Here is a 22822-nt window from a genome sequence, read left to right on the forward strand (position 1 = left end):
TGGGGTGTTGCCTCTGGCTTCCTGCAAGGCTCCCTTAGTCCTCTCCCCATCTCCCTCTACCCTGTCACTTTACCACCATCGGAGAAACCAGGAAGAACTTCCAAAGGATTTTCTCGTCTCCTCTCCTGCTTCCCTCCCCACCTCGACTTTCTAATGTGGGGTTTTACTATATTGCCCAGGCTGTCTCAAACTTCAGGCTGGTCTTGAACTCAAGTGTTTCTCCTTTCTCACTCCTCTAAGTACCCAGGACTATAGGCAAACACAATATCTTCCCCTTTTTATCACAGAGCTTGCTTTTCTTACCTTTTCCTGTCTTTTTAACCATTTATCAAAATATAACTTATATACCATCAATTCACCTATTGAAGTGTGTACTTAAGTGAATTTTAGCACATTTCAAATAGTGCAACTATCTCCACAATTTAAGTTCAGAATATTTTATCACATCAGAAATAAAATAGTCATACTCTAGACCCATTAACAATCACTTCCCATCATCCCTCATCCCAGTAACAGGCAGTCACTAATCTGCCTTCTGTTTCTGTTGGCTTGCTTACTATAGGCATTTTTTATAAATAGTATCATTTGATATGTGATGCTTTATGCCTGGCTTCTTTCATTTAGCTTAAGGGTCATTTGTACCTTACATATTTATATATCTTTTCCTTTCTATTGCTGAATAACATTCTATTAAATGACATACCACATTTATTTATCCATTCTCAGTTGGAGGACATATGGATTGTTTCTTCCTCTTGATGATTATGAATAAGACTATCACATGTATAGCTTTTGTGTAAATGCTTATTTTCATTTCTTTGTATATTCATAGTGCTGTGTTATTTAATTTTCACATAGGTTATGAATTCCCTAAAATTTCTCCTGCTCTTTATAATTTAACTCCATTGTAGGAGGTGAACATATTTGATATTATTTCAATCTTTATAACATTTATTGAGGATTGTTTTATGGCCCAACATATGGTCTATCTTGGAGAATATTTTAGATAGCTTTTAACTATTCTGTATATATGTGTTTTAGGTTTAGCTGATCTCTTGTGTGTTTCATGTCTTCTGTTTTCTTGTTGGCTTTTTCCTGGTTGTGCCTGTTATTAAAATAGGATTACAGAAACATGCTGTTATGTATTTCTCTGTTCAGTTCTCTCAGGTTTAATATATATTGGTGCTCTACAGTTAGGATATGTTTATAATCTCACGAGTTGATCATTTATATAAAATCCCTCTTTGTCTTTGTCTTTGTTTTTGTTTTCTTCAGTTCTATTTTGCCTGACTATTGTCACTCAGGTTTTTTTTGTCTAAAATATTTTTTGGAATATTGCTTAATGTTTTGATTTTATGATAGTGAAGCTTGTATTCAGTGTTTTGCCAATTGATATTATATACTTGTAATAAAAGCAGAAGAAAACTAAAAAAAAAAAAAAAGAAGCATGTAACTTTAACGTAATAAGTAGGATTTGCACCTACCACTTGCCAATTATTTTGTAGAGTGAGGCCATTTTTTAAAGCATTGTAGAGTTGGGGCAGGAAGGAAGGAAACAAGTCAACAACAAATTGTGTCATTATGAAAGCTCAGAACTTTTCTTGAATAATGCTTCTTATTAAGTTTTAAAAATATTTTAGCATACATATGAATTACTCATAATGGGTTCCGTATGACATTTTCATACATGTATATAAAATACTTTGGTCATCCTCACCCCCATTACCCTCTCTTGTCTTTTCCCACTCCCATTAATCCTCTTTCCTGAAATATCCCATCTTCCACTTTCTTATCTATTTTTTTTGTGTGTGTAGGTAAATCAAGTCCATTAGGATTACTTAAAGGAGCATGGGTAAGAGGGTATTCACAGAGGCATGCAAAATTTACCAGTGGTTCTAGGCCACTGAGGAAAATCAACCTCTCTTCCTCCCTCCCTCCTTCCATAGCCATTAACTGCCTGTTTGTCTATAAAACCTCCAGGAGGGCAAGATTTTGTAAGGACCTCCTCCCTCCATGACGAAATGTCCAATCTTATGCAGCTTTTGTGCAAGTAATCACAGCCACTGAGATTCCAAGAGTGCTTGTTTAAAAGATGACTAATGCTTTTTAATTTTTATTTTCAACTGATACAAAAATATAAAAATTGTACACATTAATGATATGCCATGTAGTATTTTGACAGTGGTGTACATTGTATAATTAAATTGAGTTAAACATGTCTGTGTTCTTACACACTATTTCATGATGGAAACTTCAAAATCCCTTCTTGTAGCTTTCTGAAATCTTAATGCTCTTAATTTCATTAAGAGTAAGAAAATAAAACTTACAGAAGGCAGCAGCTCTTCTGGGTTTCTTTTGCTTGTTTTTGCTCCTTTTTGGTGAAACCTAAACTCATATAGAAAAATGTATGGAGGAGATGAAGGAAACAGACGAAGAAAATCCTTCACTCACTTAAAAGAGAGGCGGCATGGTTTAGTTCTTGCTCACCCCACCCAAATGAGTCAGTCTTTTTTTCTATTTATCCACTGTCAACAACCATGGACTTGACAAACTCGGATCAAAAACTGTTGAAAATAAATTTTCTGAACTCAACAATACAGACTTTATCTTGTCTTGTAAACAATACAATAAAACAACTATGTATGGAGCACTCACATTGTGTTGGGTATTTTTTAAATCAGCTAGAGATGAGTTAGAATATAAGGGAAGATATGCCTAGGCTATATGAGCACTATAGATTTTGCTATCTTTAGGGGATCCTGGAACCTCTTCCCTGAGGACACAGAGGGGTGATTTTTTAAGAAAAATATTTTGTTTTTATTTATTTGTTTGGTGGGGGGAGGGGAGAGAGAGAGAGAGAGAGAGAGAGAGAGAGAGAGAGAGAGAGAGAGAGAGATGCTTCAGGGCTTCCAGCCTCTGCAAATGAACTTCAGACACATGAGCCACCTTTTGCATCTAGCTTATGTGGGTACTGGAGAATCTAACCTAGGTCTTTGGGCTTTGCAGGCAAGCAGTTTAACTTCCAAGCCATCTCTCCAGCTCCTGAGGTGTAGTTTTATCTTCATGATAGAGGATGGAGTGACGAGCTGAGTGAGAACACTAGCCAATGGAACCTTACTCTTCCTTTATTTAGTCTTTGAGGGCCTGAGCAGATAAAGTATAGTCTCTTTGCCTCTCTGTTGTTTCCTGTGCCTCATGGCGAGATCTGAGTCGTAAAGAGTGACCTTAGAGCCAGTCCCAGCTCCCAGGTATCCTGGATCTGTAATTAACATAACTAAAAAGAACTTTCCAAGTTTGTTAAAAAGAAACCAACCTACACGTGTAGTTGCATGACCTAACAGATTCTTGTTATGGGTTGGATCGTGTCTTATCTGAATTCACAGCAGAAAGTTCTAATACCCAGTGCCTCAGAATGTACTACTTCTGGAGAGAGGATCCTCGGAGAGATAAATAAGTTAAGTGATCACGAGGGCAGACCCTAATCTGATATGTCTGAAGTTCTCATAGAAAGCAGCACTGAGGACACAGATATGGCAAGCTCACACACTGGAGAAGATCGTGTAAAGACAAAAGAGAGGATGGCCACTGGTCGCCTATAAACCAAGCAGAGGGTGTCATAAAGAAAACAACTCAGAAACATCTTCACCCCAAACTTCTAGTCTCAAGGACAGAGAGGAAATAAACTTATGTTGTCTGAACTACCCAGTCTGGGGTGTTTCATGTTAGCTCATGCTGATACTTGACTGACCACTTGGGATGGTAATGGTCTAACTGCTGCTAGCTTTTAGGAAGGAGTGACAGTATTATGGCTGATTAGAAACCTCATACACTAGCTTCTACCCCAGAAAGACAGTCTAAAACAACACATGAGCAACTATATTGTAAGGAAGATAACTAAAGGAAACACATATGTAGAAACCAATTTCAGCCCTAAGAATATACACAGGCTGACAGTAAGAGGGCAGAAGAATGTAATCAATCCATGTAGATGGTAACCCAAAGAAAGCATTGTGTCTATACTTAGATAAAATGGACCTCCAATCAAAGGCTGGCACTGAAGACAATGAGGGTCATTACTGAATGATCAGAGCTCAACAATCTTGTTAATTTATATACAGTCAAGATGAGAGCACCTAAATATATAAGGCAAATGTCAACGCATATGAAAACAGAAATAGTGAGATAATAGGAGGCGACTCCAATATCTCACTTGCAACAATGTACAGATTAATCAGACAGAGATATGGCTCATTTTGCTTAAAGTGCAATTCAGGTCTAGCTTTAGAGGGAATACACATTCTTCTGTAGTCACATGGAATACTCTCTACCATCATATGGCAAGCTGTAAAGCATGTTTTAACATATTTAAGAAGATTAAGATCATATCAAGTATTGTTTATAACCACAATGGCATGACACTAGAAATAGTAACAGGAACAGTTTCAAAAAATTCACAAAGATGTAAAGTTAAACAACATGTTCCTGAATAACCAATGGTCCAAGGAAGAAATCAAAAGGGAATTAAAAATATCTTGTGATAAGTAACAGAAGCACAACATACCAGAACCTATGGGGTGTGGCAAAGCCGTCCTAAGAAGAAAGTGCATAGTGACAAAATAAGAAACATCACAAATAAATAGCCTAAGATTATTAGTCCAAGCAATGAGAAAGTGAGCAAAAAGTTACTAGAAGAAAGGAAATAATTAAAATAAGAACAGAATAAATTAAATCACAACAAAAAAATCAATAAAATTGAGTTAACTTTTGAAAATGACCCTACAGTTGCCAGACTCTTATGTAGAGTAAGAAAAGGATAAAAGACTAAAATCATAAGTGAAAGGCAAGACATCACAATAGATACCTCAAAAATAAAGATTGGGCTGGTATTATACTTCAGTGGTAGAATGTTAGCTTAGTATGCACAAGGACCTGGGTTCAATTCCCAGCCCTTCAAGAAAACAAAAAAAAAAAAGAATAATTTTTATTTAAAAAGGTCATAAAGGACTATTATGAGCAAATATAGGCCAACAATTTTGATAAGCTAGAGGAAATGGATACATTTCTAGAGAGATACAACCTACCAAGGGTGAATCAGGAAGAAAAAGAAAGCCAATAACAAGGGGGTTGAAGTAGTAATTAAAAGCCTCTCAACAAAGCTCGGTGTGGTGCACACTTTTAACCCCAGCACTCGGGAGACAGAAGTAGGAGGATCACCATGAGTTAAAGGCTACCCTGAGACTACATAGTGAATTCCACATAAGCCTGGACTAGAGTGAACCCCTACCTCAAAAAAATAAAAATAAAAAGAAGAAAGAAAAACAAAAACTAAACAAAAATCTCTTAACAAAGATGGCTATACAGCTGAATTCTACTAAATATCCAAATAATACCAATACCTTCTAAACTCATCAAAAAATAGATCTGGAGAGCAACCTTGCTAACATGTTTTATAAGGCTAGAATCACCTCAATTCCTAAACTGACTAAAGAAAACTATAGGGTAATATATTGCTAGATGAACATAGACATACCAATATCTATTGTAGGATATACAGACAAATCATTAATGATCTCACCTAGTGGTAGACCCTACATGCTACCACACTGACTCACCAGACAAGATATGCCCACTGGTATAATAATGGCATGACCATTAAATATGTAAGCAACCACTTTCTGATTGGATTTGAGGTCTGATCTATAGGAAGGAAATCATGTCTGATACTGTAAACTTGGCCAAAAGCCCATGTCTATGGAGGTCATAGTTTCCAGTTGAGAAGCTACTACTGTTGTTTTGCTAAAGAGGCATAAGTATAAATATTTGTACTTATGCCTATATATTAGTGATGCCATCAGTTTTGGACAGAGATATTTCTCTTTTTTCCCAGTGGGTAGCAGTTATTGTAGCAACTCATAACTAGTCGATGTGTTGTGAATAAGTGAGTGTTGAATGCTTAGTCTTAAATAAGATGTCTATATTACCTCCTCTATAGCTCAAAGAACATTTTGAACTCTCAGTAGATGTTATTACCTACACAAGACCTGCACAAGAGTGAACCTGTCAACATGTTGTCAGGAATGGGCTCACAAGACTCGACTCCCCCTGAGGATTTGTTGGCAGCTAGTGGTTTCTGGAAGAGGGAGAAACATGTTACTGGTAACTTGCCCATGCTCTTGTAAGCTCCCCTAATGAAGCTTGAGTCATCCAAACTAGAAGACATGGAAGTAGAAGAGGAACTAGTTGGGAAAATGAAGAGTATTTGTGGGAGTGGGAGAAGGCTAAGAGAGGAGAATGGGATGAGTGTGATCAAAATACATTAGGTGAATACATGAAAATGGCATAATGAGACCCATATTATGTATAATTAATGTATGATAATTTTTTTTGAGGGAAGCCCAACAAACAGGCCCTTTTTTTTTCTATGAGAGAGCAAGAGTGAGAGAGAGAGAAAGAAAGAGAGAGAGAGAACTGGTGCTGGGCCTTCAGCTACTGCAATAGAACTCCAGATGCATGCACCCCCTTGTGAGCATGCGCTAGCTTGCATGCTTGTGTCACTTTGTGCATCTGGCTTACATGGGACCTGGACAGTTGAACATGAGTCCTTAGACTTTGCAGGCAAGTGCCCTAACCACTAAGCCATCTCTCCAGCTTGATGTATGCTAATTTTAAAAAGATGAATAACAGCAGTATTCTGATGGTGCATCATGTTATTGTAGAGGTTTACTGGAATACATGCTAGTTGATCTGATCATGGAATATGGGCTAAGTGGTTAATGGGAGGGTAGCATACACAGCTTGGGTGCTTTAGACAAAGAAATGACTCATTTTACCAAGCTGGATGAAGCAAGATTTCACCAGAAATGTTGTGCAATTTAAAACTTAAAAGTTGCTTACTTCTGAGGTTTCTCATTTCATATTTTGAGCTTGTGATTGACCATGGATGACTAACGTCCACCCATGGATAAAGTGGGACAGCTATACACACTTTCCAAACACTGCTCAGTAGCTTCATATATATTGACTCAAGGAGTCCTCATAACAGTCCTATAGGGGACACCATCCTTATCCTCACCCTCCTATGAATCAGAAGGAGATGGAGCTGGGATTTGAGCCCTACCAATCTGCTTACCCAGTTTGTACTTTTGATCACTTTCCAGAGCATTGGAGGCCTGTACTAACAGCTCTGTTCTCACACACAACTAACTTCCGTGTGGCTGAGAGCTCATTCAGCAAGGACCATACTTTCTCCTTATATACAAACTAGTGAACTTTACACTTGGCCTTGAGAAGATGTCCCAAGGTGGAAATAACTAGGCTGTCTTGGTAGCAGAGACCTCTCATGTTCTGACTCCATTGATCATTTATTGATATTTCTAAAATTCTGGGAGTTTGTTAAGAGTTTCAGGCAGTTCAAGTGGACTCTTAGACATGCCTCTCTCCCGCTAATTTTCTAACAACTTTCTCAGGTTAGAGATGCCCAATTTAACAGAGAATAAATTAGTGGCCCTGAATAAATCTTAGGGAAGTGCAAAGAAAACACTCCCTTGCTACGTTTGGCAAATTGAATGTGCAAAGGAGCTCAAGTTCTTAGAAGAAATTCAATTCTTAGAAATTCTCTCCATCACACAGCTGTGAGGCCAATTGCAAATTAATTAATTAAGTGAATTGGAAAAGATAAACACAAGAGAACATTTTCTGAAGATGGGCTTTGTCAGGGTTTTTAATTGAAACTGTGGGTGGAAGTCTATTTAAATGACCAGTCCATTGAGCAGGCATCTTATTTGTATGCATGGAAAATCCAAGCAACCCATCCAGGGCTGGGCAAGAGGATGCTCATGGGTGGTGCTCATCTCCTCTCTCTCCTGGTAGAAGACAAAGGAAAGGAATAGGGTTTTCTGACTATCCTTGGTGAAGTTGCTTTCCACTCCACAGATATGCCTTGGGTGATGGAGGGTCAGCCAGTTTTTGTCCAGTCTTGGGTGATTATAGTCTGGGCAGGATAAACAAGACTTCAAGGTCCTTATTGAACTTGATGATGGAGGATTCTCCATTTTGTACAAGGAAAATTAGATTCTAGGACAATAAATTAAATTTGGGTGAAGCAAGAAGCCAACAGAATGTTCTTCCATTGGGGAGAGAGGAAACTGGAAGCCAGCTGTGGGGTTGTTGACCTTCTGTATTCTAGGGAAGCTGCTCAAATTTTCCTCACAAACTATGGCCTAAGCATGGACTACCTACCCATAGCTCTCCAGCTATGGTATACGTGGTTGGGCCCAAACTTGAACTTTGTCTGAACTTCTCTGCTGCAGGAACCCAACATGTATGTTTTTTGTTTTGCTACTTAGCTGTTTTAATATTTCCTCTGTAGTCTCCTAAGACTTCAATGACTAGCAATGAAGAGATTTACTACTGGATCACAAGGTTTCATTTCTTTGCCATTTAATGTATGGCAGTCAAAGTTTAAAAATAAAGAAACAACACCCACTTTATATCAATTTGGCAAGTGGTGTGGGCCCAGTCAGGGAAGTGGAGCTTGTACCCACTCCTGAGTCCTGTAGCTCCAACGTGCATTGGGCTGCAGGGCTGAACGGCACAGAGTCAGGGCAAGGGCCTCAGGCCCCGGTGCCTGACCTATTATAATCATCTTAAGCTTGCTGAGTTTCCATTTCTTTAGCAACAAGATGGAAATAAAACCACACACAGCTCACTAGTTTCTTTTTTAAATTTAATTTACTTTTTTTATTTTTTTCGTTCTTTGAGGTAGGGTCTCATTCTAGTCCAGGCTGACCTGGAATTCACTATGTAGTCTCAGGGTGGTCTCAAACTCACAACGATCCTTCCAGCTCTGCCTCCTGAGTGCTGGTATTAAAGGTATACATCACCATGCCTGGCCAGTATTTTCTCTTTCTCTCTCTCTCTCTCTCTCTCTCTCCCCATATATATATATATATATATATATATATTTTTTTTTTTTTTTTTTTTTGAGGTAGGGTCTCACTCTTGCCCAGGCTGGGATTTACTTTGGAGTCTCAGGGTGGCCTCGAACTCATGGAGATCCACCTAGCTCTGCCTCCCGAGTGCTGGGATTAATAGCATGCACCACCATGCCCGACACTAGTTTCTTTTTAAATAATTTATTTATATTTATTTATTTGCAAGCAGAGAGAGAGACAGAAAATAGAGACACACAGAGAGAATGGATGTACCAGGTCCTCCAGCTGCTACAAATAAATTCCAGGTGCATTCTTCACTTTGTACAGCTGGCTTTCTGTGGGTACTGGGGAATTGAACCCTGTTGTTATGCTTTGCAGGCAAGCACCTTACCTGCTGAGCCACCTCTCCAGCCCCCTTAAATAATTTTTATTGGAAACTTTAATATATAAACATATTGAAAACTGGTCATATTCTCATCCAGTCATTCTTTAATGTCCTCTCTCCCCCTCACAATTCTACTAAGGGCCCTCCTTAACAGGGTTATTGGTATTCACTGAGAGGTTGTGCTCTAGTCAGTTCCAGTGGGGCAGACAATGCCCCACAGCGCACCTTAACACCCTATGGCTCTCTTATTCTTTCTGCCCTTTTCTTCAATATTCTCAGAAGCTTAGAGGATGTGTAAGAAATCTCCTTTAGTTGGAGTTATCATCAGCCTCTGATTTTCTGTTTTGATGAATTTCTACCTTAGGGGAGGTTCTCAGGTTAACAGTGAGAGCAGCACTAATCTGCTACTTCCTGTGTAGTGTTACCTAGGCCCTGGCAGATGTGATAGAGATGACTGGCCTTGTGCCAGGCTGTTGGCTTTCTTTCCTTTTTTTATACTGATTGATCTTGAGCTTCCCTACTAATTGCTGCCATCTGTAAAAAGTAGATTCTGTAACCAAGAGTGAGGACACTGGCTGAGCATGGGAGGTAGGTGTCAGGGCTGGACCCCATTCGAGGGTGGCTGCCTGGGAGGAGTCAAACCAAGGTCAGCTGTGAGCAGGGCTACACACCCTTATGAGTCAGGGCTAAGAACACGAGAGTTATGCACCAGGGCTAGATGCCATTCTAGGCAGCTGCCTGGGAGGGGACAAACCAACAGAAGATGGCAGAGAAAATGGAGGAGAGCCAAGATCCATTGATAAGACAAGAAAGATAGCTGACCACCCACCATGAACTTGCCACTACTACCACATCTGCCAGGGCCCAGAAGAAATTGCAGAGGAAGCAGAGACATGAATACTGCTCTTGCTGCTAGCCTGACAACCAGCTCCAGGGTGATGGTAACAGACACAGTGATCAATCAAAGCAGAAATCCAGAGGCTACAAAGAACTTAACACTACATCAGACTGCCAACGGGCCTGCCATGGCTCAGGGGACATTGCCTAAGAGGGGACAGAAAGATTGTATGAGGCACTCAGTGAGCAGGAATACCCTCAGGCATGGTCACCGTGCTACTGCATGGGGACTGACTGCAGCCTTTGTGACCCCCAACCATTAATACCACAACCCCACTGAGGAGGACCCCCAAGGTAATGGGAGCCAGACAAGGGGATGACAGAGTATAATCTGTTGTAAATATATAAAATAAAATTTTAAAAAAGAGTGAGGGTATCATGGATCTAAGGGGATAAGCACAGACATCTAGAAGACTTTTAGACAGGCACAACTCTCCTTTTAGCCAAAACTAAAATAAAAAAAAAAAACACCAACAAATAACCCCACCAGTTTTGTTGGTGAAAATAATAATGTGACATCTTAAAAGTGCTTTAATAACATAAATATTCATATGCAAACAGGAGTTCACTAAAAATAAAGTCTACTGTTTCTCTATAATGAAGATCTTATGGTTCCTGGGTATGAAAATCAGAACATTAAACCCCATGTGTTGAATATTGATCATCCTTAGCCAAGGCTCAGGATTTATTCAGCCTATAGAATAGAGGGAAGCAATGGTACAAAGCTTGTCATTTATAGGTACATTATGGTTACCTCTTCCCTTAGTAATTTGTGGGAAGTCATGCAGAGACTTCATTCATTCCAAAAATATTATGGCCCACTTGCTCTGAAGTCCCATGGATTTGATTTCACAAAGTGTGGATTGGCTCATTAATCTCCATAAAACTAGTGAAAGGGAGGGAGAATGAGGCGCGGGAGCTTCTTATTCATTTTAAGCATCTCCAGCACGTGTGTCTGACCAAGAGCAGGAACCAGGTATAAGATGAATAAAAGGACAGACCAAAGTATTGGAAAGTGACTTTTTCCATCATCTCAGTAGGATGTTTTCGAAGAGTCTACAGCTGTCTTCCAATTCTTCAAAACAAGAAGATGTATAGTACACCAGTGGAAATCAGTTCAAGTGAAACCAGACACATGCAGAATTTTAGGAATACGGTAGCTAGTTATTAAGAGACATTTTAAACAGTGACAATATCTTTGAAATGTCTTGGTTTGCTTCCTCTTCCCAGAATCTGTGATGGATGAGCCATTGAAGCAGCAATCAGGGAAACACAGACATCCATCGATATCTGTGGCTTTGGGTTTCCAAGGAGGAGACAGTGACGAGCACTAAGAGGATCCAGATGTTAGCGGCCAGTGCCCACTGCTGCAGCAGTGGATTCACTGTAGTGATAACTGTGTGGAAATAATTTACTGATGGCTCCACCTCAACATGTTCTCTACCCATTCTGTTAAGGGCTTGAGAGTATATTCTTATGCTTGAAGAATGGAAGATGCATCTGAGACTTGATTTTTTTATTTATTTGAAAGAGAGTGGGGGGGGGGGTTGGAGAATGTGTGTATGGTTATTCCAGGGCGTTTTACCTCTGTGATTGAACTCTAGATGCGTGCACCACTGTGTGCATCTGGCTTTGTATGGGTGCTGGGAGATCTAACCTATGCTGATGGACTTTCCAAGCAAGCTTCTTCAGCTACTGAGCCATCTCCTAGCCCCTCTTCCTCTTCTGTGACCAAGATTCCCTCTTCCTCGGGTTTGCTGAGCAAACAGAGATCTAAAAGAGATAGTCCTACCTTCCATGACCTAGTGCAGTAGGAGAGGGACTGCCTCCTCATGGCTCATTTCTCTCTAAGCACTACAGAACAGACACCCTAAAACTAATGAGCACAAAGTGCCAGGGATGAGTGGCTTCTTCACACTAGACTATTGGGAAAGAGGGCCACTTCCAAGAAGAAGCAGCCCTTGGATTTAGTCTCAGAGATCTACCACAGTGAGGCTGGGGCATTGTAAGTTGAGGAAAACCATTGCACAAAGGTTGGAGGTGAAGAATTGAGATGCCCAGATTAAGGTCTAGGGATAAATGTGGAGACAGTACAGTAAGAAGCAAGGGCAATAGCAGATGTTCCTCATATTTTCTGCAGATGCCTCATATTTTATTCTGTAGACCATGAGCATTCACTAAAGGCTCTTCAGAGGAGAAAATTATAAACAGGCCTATATTTTGCTAGATCATGGAGGATGCCCCAAGAAAAGTAGTTTGGGGATTATAGTAGGGGACAGGGAGATGTGAAATAAAAATCTGTCAGAACAAAGTTTCAGTTGTCCAGGTGAAAAATAATAAAGGGAAAATAAACCAGCTTCTTATGTGCCAGGCTGCACTCTCATTTGTGTCCTATGAAAGCCCTGCAAAGAAGCCACTATTGTAGCCACTATCCCTATGAGGGACAGAGAGCCGCAGCTGGGCAATGGCTATGTCATACGAAATGGCTTCTCTGTCTCCATGAGGGCCAGTGGCTGGAGCACAGGGGACACAGGGTAGTCTGTGTCAGCTAAGTGAAAGAGCTGCTGGAGGAAGGAGGATCCAGGTTATTGGATCCGGGGAGGTGGGAAATCATCAAGGACTTTCAGCTTAATTAGGTGAACCATAAGGGCCATCCAGGAAAGGGAGCAGGAAGTAGTTTAATATGGTTTAAGATCACTTGAAGAGTTTATTTTCCCATACACAGACACATTTTATTACTCCAAAATAGTTTTCTTTTTTTTACTTTTTTATTTTTATCACACACACACACACACACACACACACACACACACACACATATATATATACATATATATATATATATATATATATATATATGACTATATATATATATATATATATATATATATATATATATATATGACTTCTATACTTACAGACAACAAACCATGATATTTCCCTCCCCTTCCCTACTTTCCCCTTCATAACTCTGCTCTCCATTAGTCTCTCTTTTAATTTGATGTCATCATCTTTTTCTCCTATTATGAGGGTCTTGTGTAGGTATTGCTAGGCACTAAGAGGTTTTGGATATTGAAGCCAATTTCTATCTGGACAGTTGTATGTAAGGAGTGGTACCCTTCCTTTCACTCAGCTCTTACATTCTTTTTGCCATCTCTTCCGTAATGGACCCTGAGCCTTGGAGGTTATGGGATGTTTCAGTACTGAACACTCCTCCTCCCCTTTTTCTCAGAACTATCTTGCATTTTGGATCATCCCAATGGACATCACCAACTGAAAAGAGAAGCTTCTCTAACCAGAAGTGAGATTAGCATTAATATATGAATATAAACATTAAGTATAGTGCTTTCAGGGTAATTTGATGAGAGTAATATGTGCATTTATCAAGACAAGAGCAGGCTTTACACCCCTAAGGCTCATGATCTCCCCTGCATTAGGCTTTTGACTAGGTTTTCAGTACCAAGCATATATTCCCTCCCATCGAGCAGGCCTTCAGTCCAATTAGAGAGCAGTTGGTTTCCCCTAGAGCAGACATGCCACTGTTGCACTCATTCAGTCATTTCTTTCTGATGAAAATTTTGTGCATGAAAACTTTCAAATATCACATCAAAAATGAAGCCAATGGTACAAATTTAAATTGGGGGAGCACTTAAAATAGTTTTTGCTAAAATAAATAAATAAATAACATAGTTTTTGCTGTGACATTGTATTAGCAAAATTGCCAGCAATTTTCAATTTCCATTTTTATCACCCGCTTAAGTTTCTATGTTAAGTGCTAACTCCATTAAGTTATTGCCCTGTAGTTTCTCTTAAAAATATTAAATTAATTTTAATTATTTAAGAAATGTTCTTTTTAAGCACAAAAATGTTTTGGTCAGAAAAATGTAAAATAAAAAGAACTAGATTTTTCCTTAACATTTATCCATTATGTTTTTCTGATAATTCCCAGAAAATTCAAAGGTATTTTGAATATATTCATATTTCCTTTCTATGGCCAAGTAATCATTGCATGTGTACTGATTTTGCTGTCTTATGAAAATTTCTTTCTTTCTTTTTTTTTTTTTTTTCTTTTCAAGGTAGGATTTCACTGTGGTCCAGGCTGACCTGGAATTAACTCTGTAGTCTCAGGGTGGCCTTGAACTCATTGTGATCCTCCTACCTCTGCCTCTGAGTGCTGGGATTAAAGGTGTGTGCCACCACACCTGGCTAAAAGTTTCTTTTTATTGTCTATGATTTTTTAAAAAATATTTAATTATTTTTATTTATTTGAGAGAGAGAAAAAAGAGGCAGGCAGAGAGAATGGGCAATCCAGGTCCTCCAGCCACTACAAATGAACTCCAGATGTGTATGCCACCTGGTGGGGTCCTGGGAAATCTAACCTGGGTCCTGTGGCTTTGTGGGCAAGTGCCTAAACCACTAAGTCATCTCTCCAACCCCCTGTTTTTGTTGTTGTTGTTGTTGTTGTTTGTTTTTGGTAATGGGTTTTCATCTACCTGAATTCATTGTGTAAGTCATGCAGCCAAGGTGGCCATTGGGTTTAACCCTGAAATACTGAGTCTAGTTGTGTTTATTATGTCAGTTGGTCTGTATTTCTAAGGCTTGAAATTAGTCTGTATTCTCTAGAGAAATAGGCATCAGTAATATGTCTGATCTCTATAACATATGTTAAATATACAATACAAATATTTATTACTTGTAGGCATTCACTCCAGTGGATGTGGAGGCTGAGAAGTTGCTAAGTTGAGAGTCAAAGACAGAGTTCCATGCTGAGTCTGAAGGGGTGAGGAACCTCAAGAGCAATGGTGTAACTTCCAGTCTGAGAGTGAAGGCAGGAGACCTCTGGCAGCTAGCCAGGCCACATGGAGGTACACGGCAGGGGCCAGGCCAGGCCAGGGAGCTGGGACTAAGTGAATGTGGTTCCAGTCCAACCAGCAAGGGCTTCTTTTTCTATACCTTCTTACTAGCAGGAGGTCCAAGTCTGTTCTATTCAGGCCTTCATAGGTTAGTGTCAAAGGAGGAATATGGGGCAGTACATAGCTCAGTAACAGAGTTTTTGCCTAGCATACATAAGGTCCTGTGTTCAATCCTTAATACCAGAAAAGTGGGGAGAGAAAAGAGGAAAAGAAAGAGGACTGTTTGGTGAGGGTAAAATACCTCAGAGGTTCAGTGGAACGGATATTGAGAAGAGACTGTTGGAAATACAAGTCTAGGATGATATTCTGCTTTTGAGCATGCATTTGTAGGGGAGAAATGAACACTTAATTCCCATAAAAGCCTGTGGTTGTCACAGTGGTGAGCGGTGAAGCATGCGAGCTGGCAGGGGGCCAGGGGAAGCCAGGAAAAGAACATTTTTCAGATTAGGAAAGGTGAGGGATTTGAGAAGGCTGAAGGTGGAAGCCAGTGCACTTGGGGATTTTCAAAACAACAGTGAGGAAAAAAAAAAAAACAAAAAACATGTGTACCAGCTCCCGGAGGGGATGTAATCAGGATTCTGTGGCAGGTGCCTCATGAAGTTGCACTAGGTGTCATTATAATAGCATAAAGTAGATATTTGCATCAGACCCTGCTACAGGTGACCTGGTGCTCTGTTCGCCTACTAACTACTCAATTTTGCTTAGAGGTGCAACGTTCCGAACTGGAATACTCATATGGTCATGTGCTTGAGCTCTCAAGGGTGTCATCTGACCTACATCTGGCCAGTGTGTGGCACAGTGACACCTATAGGCTGAGTTATTGTTTACCCCAGTTTTTAAAATGATTTAAAAAAAGTACAACAAGAAGCAGAGTCAGCTGTCACATGCATTTTACCCTTCTTTGTTTGTTCTTCCTTTACTTACTGAATGCAGATATATAGAGTATCTATTTCATGATCTTTAAGGTAAAACTGTGTTTGGTAGAGATGATGGAGCAAGGGAATCAAGGACTTTGGTCTCTGAGTAGCAGCACCCTGGGATTCTAAAGCAAGAAAAATAAATGACAGAGTCAGATGAAAACTTCTATACCTTCTGGTTTGCCCAGTGCAAAGCATGGGCTCAGACAGTTCAGGCCACCTGGACCAGGCAATGTAGAGCCCTGAGACTTGTTCAAAATGTGTGCATGGACCAGCAGTGTCAGAGTAATTTGTTAGATATGTGGTATCTTGGGTCCTACTACAGACCTACTGACTTAGCATCTATTTTGTTGAGATCCCCAACTGACGGACACGTGCAGTGACTTTTGAGAAGTGTTTGTCTGGATAACAAAAAAATGGAGCTCAGATTTGATTCCCTCAAGTATATGAACACTGAGTGCACACTCTTTCTCTGAAATAAGGGAAAACTGGAAGATAATGCTGTCTGTTGTGTGGGTATAGATGTTTCATTAGTAAGGTTTGTTACTATAACAAATACTTGAGATAATCAACTTATAAAGACAGAAAGGTTATTTTGACTGACAATTTTGGAGGACTCGCTCAGTCCATGATCAGTAGAGCCATGGCTCTGGGCCTGTGGTGAGGAGGCACATATCCTGGAAGGGAATGTCCCAGTGAGCAAAGCTGCTTCCCTTGAGGAAGTAGAAGAAAGGAAGATAAGGGGGCTGGAATCTCCATATTCCCTTCAAGAGCATGCTTCCATATAGCAGAAGACCACCCAGTAGGTCTCCTCCTTTAAGGGTTCCACCACCTCCCAACATCACCAGCTTGAGGACTACATCTTAACACATGGGACTTTTGCAAGGATGGTCCAGATTCAGACTACAGCAGATGCCTTCTGAGGTGGATGAAAGGAAACTGAGGATGTGTATGGAAGAAGCTTCAATCTTTTCATGAAAAAGGAGGGCTAGAATATTCATTCCCCAAGGACAGCCTTCTTTTTTGTGTGTACCCGGTACTGAAATAAAAAACCACCTCTATCTGCAAGAAGTTCAAAGATAGTGTGACACTAACCAATGGTTATAATATTGTGAGAAATGTAGCACAGAATAATACAGGTTGGCTCTGTCCCTTACCCTACCTGTCAGTCCCTAATGACCTTGCATTAATTACTTCAGAGTTCTAGGTCAAAGAAGACCAGGTTGTTAAGTAGCTAATTTCATCCATGTTGAGGTTCAGGCCTAAGTTGATAGGATGATGCTGAGTTACTTAATTTTCATTAGATTTTGTATGGAGCAGACACTAATGAGTAGAAATGGTACTCAGACATATTATGGAGAAGCAATGTTTGGGAGCTCTGGATATGGTTTGCAGAAATACCAGATAACCCTTGAAGGAAGAGAAATTGTGAGAAGCTTTGGTTGCTGCTGCTGCTGCTTCTTTTTTTGTTCTTCCTCCTCCTCTTCTTCCTCCTCCTCCTTCTCCTTCTTCTCAGAAAGAGTATTTCAAGTACATAACCTCAATATTTGTCCCAGCCCACTTGCTTATGGCTCTCTAAGAGCTTGTATTTTATTCAACATTTGTACCCAATTTATACTTGTAAAAATTCAAACCCATTTAAATCATCTCTAATGAAATTTTAAGTTTCCTGTGTAGTAAGACACATTATTATTGTACTATGCCTCATTCAATAAATTATTGTTGATGGTATTTGATGTTTCAGCTCACTTAGTTAGTTGGAGGGATTTGTGTTTGTGTCAAGATCTTACCAAATGATTTCTAATCCTATATTGAATGAAAAACGGAGAAAGTGGACACCTTTATCTTATTACTTATTTTAGTGGCAATGCTTTCCTTTTGCTCTATTAGTATAACATTGGCTACAGTTCTGTCATATATGGGCTTTACTATGTTGAGATATGTTCCTCCTATTCCTGATTTCTTCAGGACTTTTCTCATAAAGGATGTTGTATTTTGACAAATGCCTTTTCTGCAGCTATTAATATGATCATGTGATTTTTGTCCTCAAGTCCATTTATGTGATGTGTGCATTCATTGATTTGTGTCTGTTAAACCACCCTTGTACCTCCGGAATAAAGTCAGATTTAATATGACCAATGACTTTTTGATGTGTTCTTGAATGTAGTTTGCAAGTATTTTATTGATAATTTTTGCATGCCTTTGGTGTCAAGGTGATAGTGAATTAATAGCTCTCCTTTTTCCAGTTTATGGAATAGTTTGAGTAGTGGGACTAATTATTCCTTAGGGTATGGTAGAATTCAGTAGGAAATCCAGTTCAGTCTGGGCTTTTTTATTTGCAAGGATTTCTTTATTACTTTAATTTCCTGTTTGTTATAAATCTTCTAAAACTATCTCATCTTTGTTTAATTTTGTAGATCACATTCATCTAGAAGTTTATCCATTTCTTTTAGATCTTCCAACTTAATGGAATATAAAATTTTAAGGTATGTCTTAATAATTTTATGAATTTTATTGGTATCTGTTGTAAATATTCCTTTTACCTCTAAAATCATTAACTTGGCATCTCTCTCTTTTGACTAATTTGTCTAAAGGTTTATTGATATTATCTTTTCAAAGTAAAAAGCTCTCTGTTTCATTGATTCTTAAATTGATTGTTTTCATTTTCATTTCATTAATTTTTATAGTGTTCTTATTTATTTGTTTCTATCTACTGATTTAGGGCTAGGCTTGGTATTGTTTTTCCAAGTCTCTTAAGTACATCATTAAATTATTTGCGTTCTCTCTATTTTTTTTTTTTTATTGAGGCAGGGTCTCACGTTAGCTCAGGCTGACCTGGAATTCACTATGTATTCTCAGGGTGGCCTCAAACCCATGGTGATCTTCCTACCTCTGCCTCCAGAATGCTGGAATTAAGCATGTGTGCCACCATTCCTGGCTTAGTTCTCTCTAATTTTTTGACATAGTTACTTACAGGTATAAATTTCCCTCTTTAAATTTGAAAGTACTTTTACTTATTCATGAAAGGGAGAGAGAAAATGGGTGTGATGAGTGGGCCATGGCCTTTTGCAACTGAAAGCCAACTCCAGACACATGTACCACTTTGAGCATCTGGTTTTACATGGTTATTACATGCGTACCACTTTGTGCATCTGGTTTTACATGGGTATTGTGGAATCAAACCCTGAACTTGTAGACTTTGCAAACAAGCACCTTTAACTACTGGCTATTTCTCCAGCCCTAAATTTCCCTCTTAGGGTCACCTTTATTGTGTCCCATAGCTCTAAAAATCTTTCCACCCCCTCTTCCACGAATTTCCCTGAGCCATATTGGATATATTTTAAGTCTACTTAAATAATAGGCTCTTAGGAGCCTCTGAATCTCTGCTTTGGTAAGTATTGAGTATCCTCAGTGTGTATCTCGTTCATGCTTGTGCTGATATCTGGCTCACTGAGAAAGCAGCACTCTTGCTCATTTCACCAGTTCCTCTCTGGGTTCAGCTGAGGCTGGGATGAAGTGCATTTGGTTGTTTATCTCCTCAGGTTTTGCTCACGTCTGAAAAAGAGAAGCAGATTCTCCAACAGAGATTGAAGTCAGCACAGGTTAAATGGGATAACCATTACTAATTTAGAGAGAATTTAAAGGATGTAGGCCCTCTTATAGCCCTAGATTAGTGGGAGCTTGACACTGGAAAGCAACATCGTTATCTGGATATGATTCTAACTTGTTTCCCAGTTCCAGATATGGTTTCCTTTCCACTGAACAGATCTATTAATCCAACAGCAGTTGGCTACTCACTATGGCTGTGTGCCACTATTGCACCTGTGTGAGCAACACATCAGGTTGTTTGTTTCTGAGTACCTTATACTTTGAGTTTCTCACACAGATGTTGGCCACTTTCCCCTGGTTGCTCATGTAGCACCTTCCAGCACTAGATGGTCTCACTCTCTGGGAATGGCTCTCTTCCAGATTCCAACCAGGTCTCTCCGTGGTCTGTGCCGACAGTGTATGGTGTCTTCAGCAGTAGGGTCTTACCATTAACCTCTGGTGGGTAATCAAGTGCTGGGACAGAAGTCTGACTTGTTTATTTTGGGAGACCTTGTAGGTCTCTCTGATCAACAGCTCATTGTAGGTGTTAACCACATCCTGGAACAGGGAGTTACAAAGCAGTGTCAATGAAAATGGAAAAATAAAAAGACAGAGAAAAAAGGAGAAATTTAAGGTTAGACTTCATCTCACCCTCTCTAGGTCCCTTCAATTCAGGTGCTCCCCCTGAGGGCCTGTTGAGGGTTCAATCCTTTATTCTAACTTCCAGGATATAGGTTTCTATAGTACTAGTTCAATTTGGGTTCAGTTTCTGTTTTTAATGCCAGTACCATGTTGTTTTTGTTACTATGGCTTTATAATATAGCTTTAGATTAGGTTTGATAATAACTTCAGAGGAGTTTTTTTTTTTTTTTTTTTTTTTTTTTTTTTTTTGCTGAGGATATGTTTGGATATCTGAGACCTACTGCCATTCGATATGAATTTTAAGATCAAATTTTTCAGTCTCTATGAAGAATGATGCTGGTATTTTTTATTGGTATTGCATGAAATCTATATGTTGCTTATGGTAGAATTGCCATTTTTACAATATCAATTCTACCTATCCAGGAGGATGGGAGGTCTTTCTATCTTCTCAAGTCCTAAATTTCTTTCTTGAGTTTTTTTTTTTTTAATGTTTTCCTTCCTGGTTAGTGTTTTTCCAAAGTATTTATTTATTTATTTATTGTTGCTATTGAAAATGGGAGAACCTCACTGATTTCTTTATTTTTTTTGTGAGATGGAGACTTTTGGGTCACTTATGTATGGGATCATATCATCTGCAAATAGGGCTCACTTGACTTCTTCCTTTCCAGTTTGAATCCCTTTTATATCTTTGTCCTGTCTTATTGCTTGGGCTAGTACTTCTCATACTATGTTGAAAAGCAGTGGTGAGAGGGGGAACCCCTGTCTTGTCCTCAATCTCAGAGGAAACTCCTTGAGTCTTTCCCTATTAAGTACTCTTTGGGCTTTAGATACTTCATAGCCTTTGTCATTTTGAGATATAAACCCTCCATGCCTATTCTTTCCAGTGGGTTGTTTTTTGTTTTTTGGTTTTTTTAAGGTAGGGTCTCACACTGGCCCAGGCTCACCTGGAATTCACTATGTAATCTCAGGGTGGTCTTGAACTCACAGCGATCCTCCTACCTCTGCCTCCCAAGTGCTGGGATTAAAGGCGTGCACCACCATGCCCAGCTTCCCAGTGTTATGATCATGAAGTGGTGTTGTATTTTGATGGAGGCCTTCTCTGCATCAATTGAGAAGATCATGTGGTTCTTATGATTAAGTTTATTTATGTGGTGTATTTTGTTGACCAATTTCCATATGTTGAAGCATCCTTGTATACCTGGGATGAAGCCTACTTGATCAATGTGGATAATGCTTTTGATGTGTTGTTGAATTTGGTTGGCAAGGATTTTGTTCAGTATCTTTGCATCTAAGTTCATTAGGGATATAGGCATGTAGTTTTCTTTTCTCCTTGCATCTCTGATTTTGGTATTAGGGTGATGCTAGCTTCATAGAGGAGTTGTGAGGATTCCCGGGTCTCCAATTATGTGAAACAGTTTGAGAAAAATTGGTTTCAGTTCTTTTATGAAGGTTTGATAGAATTCAGCTGAGAAACCATATGGTCCTGAACTTTTTTTGGGGGGGGAGGTTTTTGATTACCTTTTTAATCTCCATGGATGTGATAGGTTTGTTTAGGAGATTAATGTGCTTTGAGTTTAGTTTAGGTAGATGGTATGTGTCTAGGAATTCATCCATTTTTCCAGATTATTTGATTTTGTGGGGTAGACGTTTTGGAAGTATGCCCTAATGATTCTTCCAATTTCATTGATGTCTGTTGTGATCTCTCCTTTTTCACTGATGATATTGTTAATTTGAGACTTCTCTTGTTTTGCTTGATCAAATTGGCCAAGGGTTTGTCAATCTTGTTTATTTTTTCAAAGAAGCAGCTCTTCATTCCATCAAATTTTTCAATTGTTTTCTTAGTTTCTAATTCATTAATTTCTGCTCTAATCTTGATTAATTCTTTCTGTCTCTTTCAACTCTTTGGGTTGAATTCTTCTTGTTTTTCCCAGTGCCTTTAGTTGGACATTTAGGTTATTATTTTGGGATCTCTCTGTCTTTGTAATGAAGGCATTTAGCACTATGAATTTTCCCCTTATGACTGCCTTCATTGTGTCCCATAAGTTTTTTTAGGTTGTGATTTCATTATCATTCAATTCTAGGAATTTTCCAATTTCTTTTTGATTTCTTCCATGACCCATTCATTGTTTAAAAGTGTTTTGTTTAGTCTCTAGGAGCTGGTGGAGCTCTTGATGTGTCTCTTGTTACTTTCTAGCTTTAAAGCATTGTGATCTGACATTATGCAGGAAGTTACTTCTATTTTCCTAACTTTATGGAGGTATGCTTTATGGGCTAACATATGGTCAATTTGGAAAAGGTTCTATGGCCTGCTGAGGAGAATGTTTGTCCTGTAGAGTTGGGGTGGAAATTTCTATAGATGTCCATTAGTTTTAGTTGATCTATGATGATGTTGAGCTCTGTTATTTCCCTGTTGATTTTCTGCTTGAATGATACATCTATTAATGATAGATGAGTTTTAAAGACTCTGACTATGATGGTGTTGGTGGTTATTTCTGTTTTGTTATCAAGTAATTTTGTTTTATAAACTGTGGCACATCTGTATTTGGT

At 39.1% G+C, this 22822-nt stretch overlaps 1 protein-coding gene across 1 annotated transcript in view; it reads left to right on the forward strand.

Annotated features, from left to right (window-relative positions):
- LOC123460247 overlaps nt 1-11549 on the forward strand; it is a 66008-nt gene extending 54459 nt beyond the window's left edge. Inside the window, exon 5 of the mRNA XM_045148382.1 lies at nt 11446-11549. Coding sequence (XP_045004317.1) covers nt 11446-11549 — 104 coding nt within the window. The remainder of the gene's footprint in view (nt 1-11445) is intronic.
- The last annotated feature ends 11273 nt before the right edge of the window (nt 11550-22822 follow it).

Source organism: Jaculus jaculus, chromosome 4 (genome assembly GCF_020740685.1).
Source record: "Jaculus jaculus isolate mJacJac1 chromosome 4, mJacJac1.mat.Y.cur, whole genome shotgun sequence".
NCBI lineage: Eukaryota > Metazoa > Chordata > Mammalia > Rodentia > Dipodidae > Jaculus > Jaculus jaculus.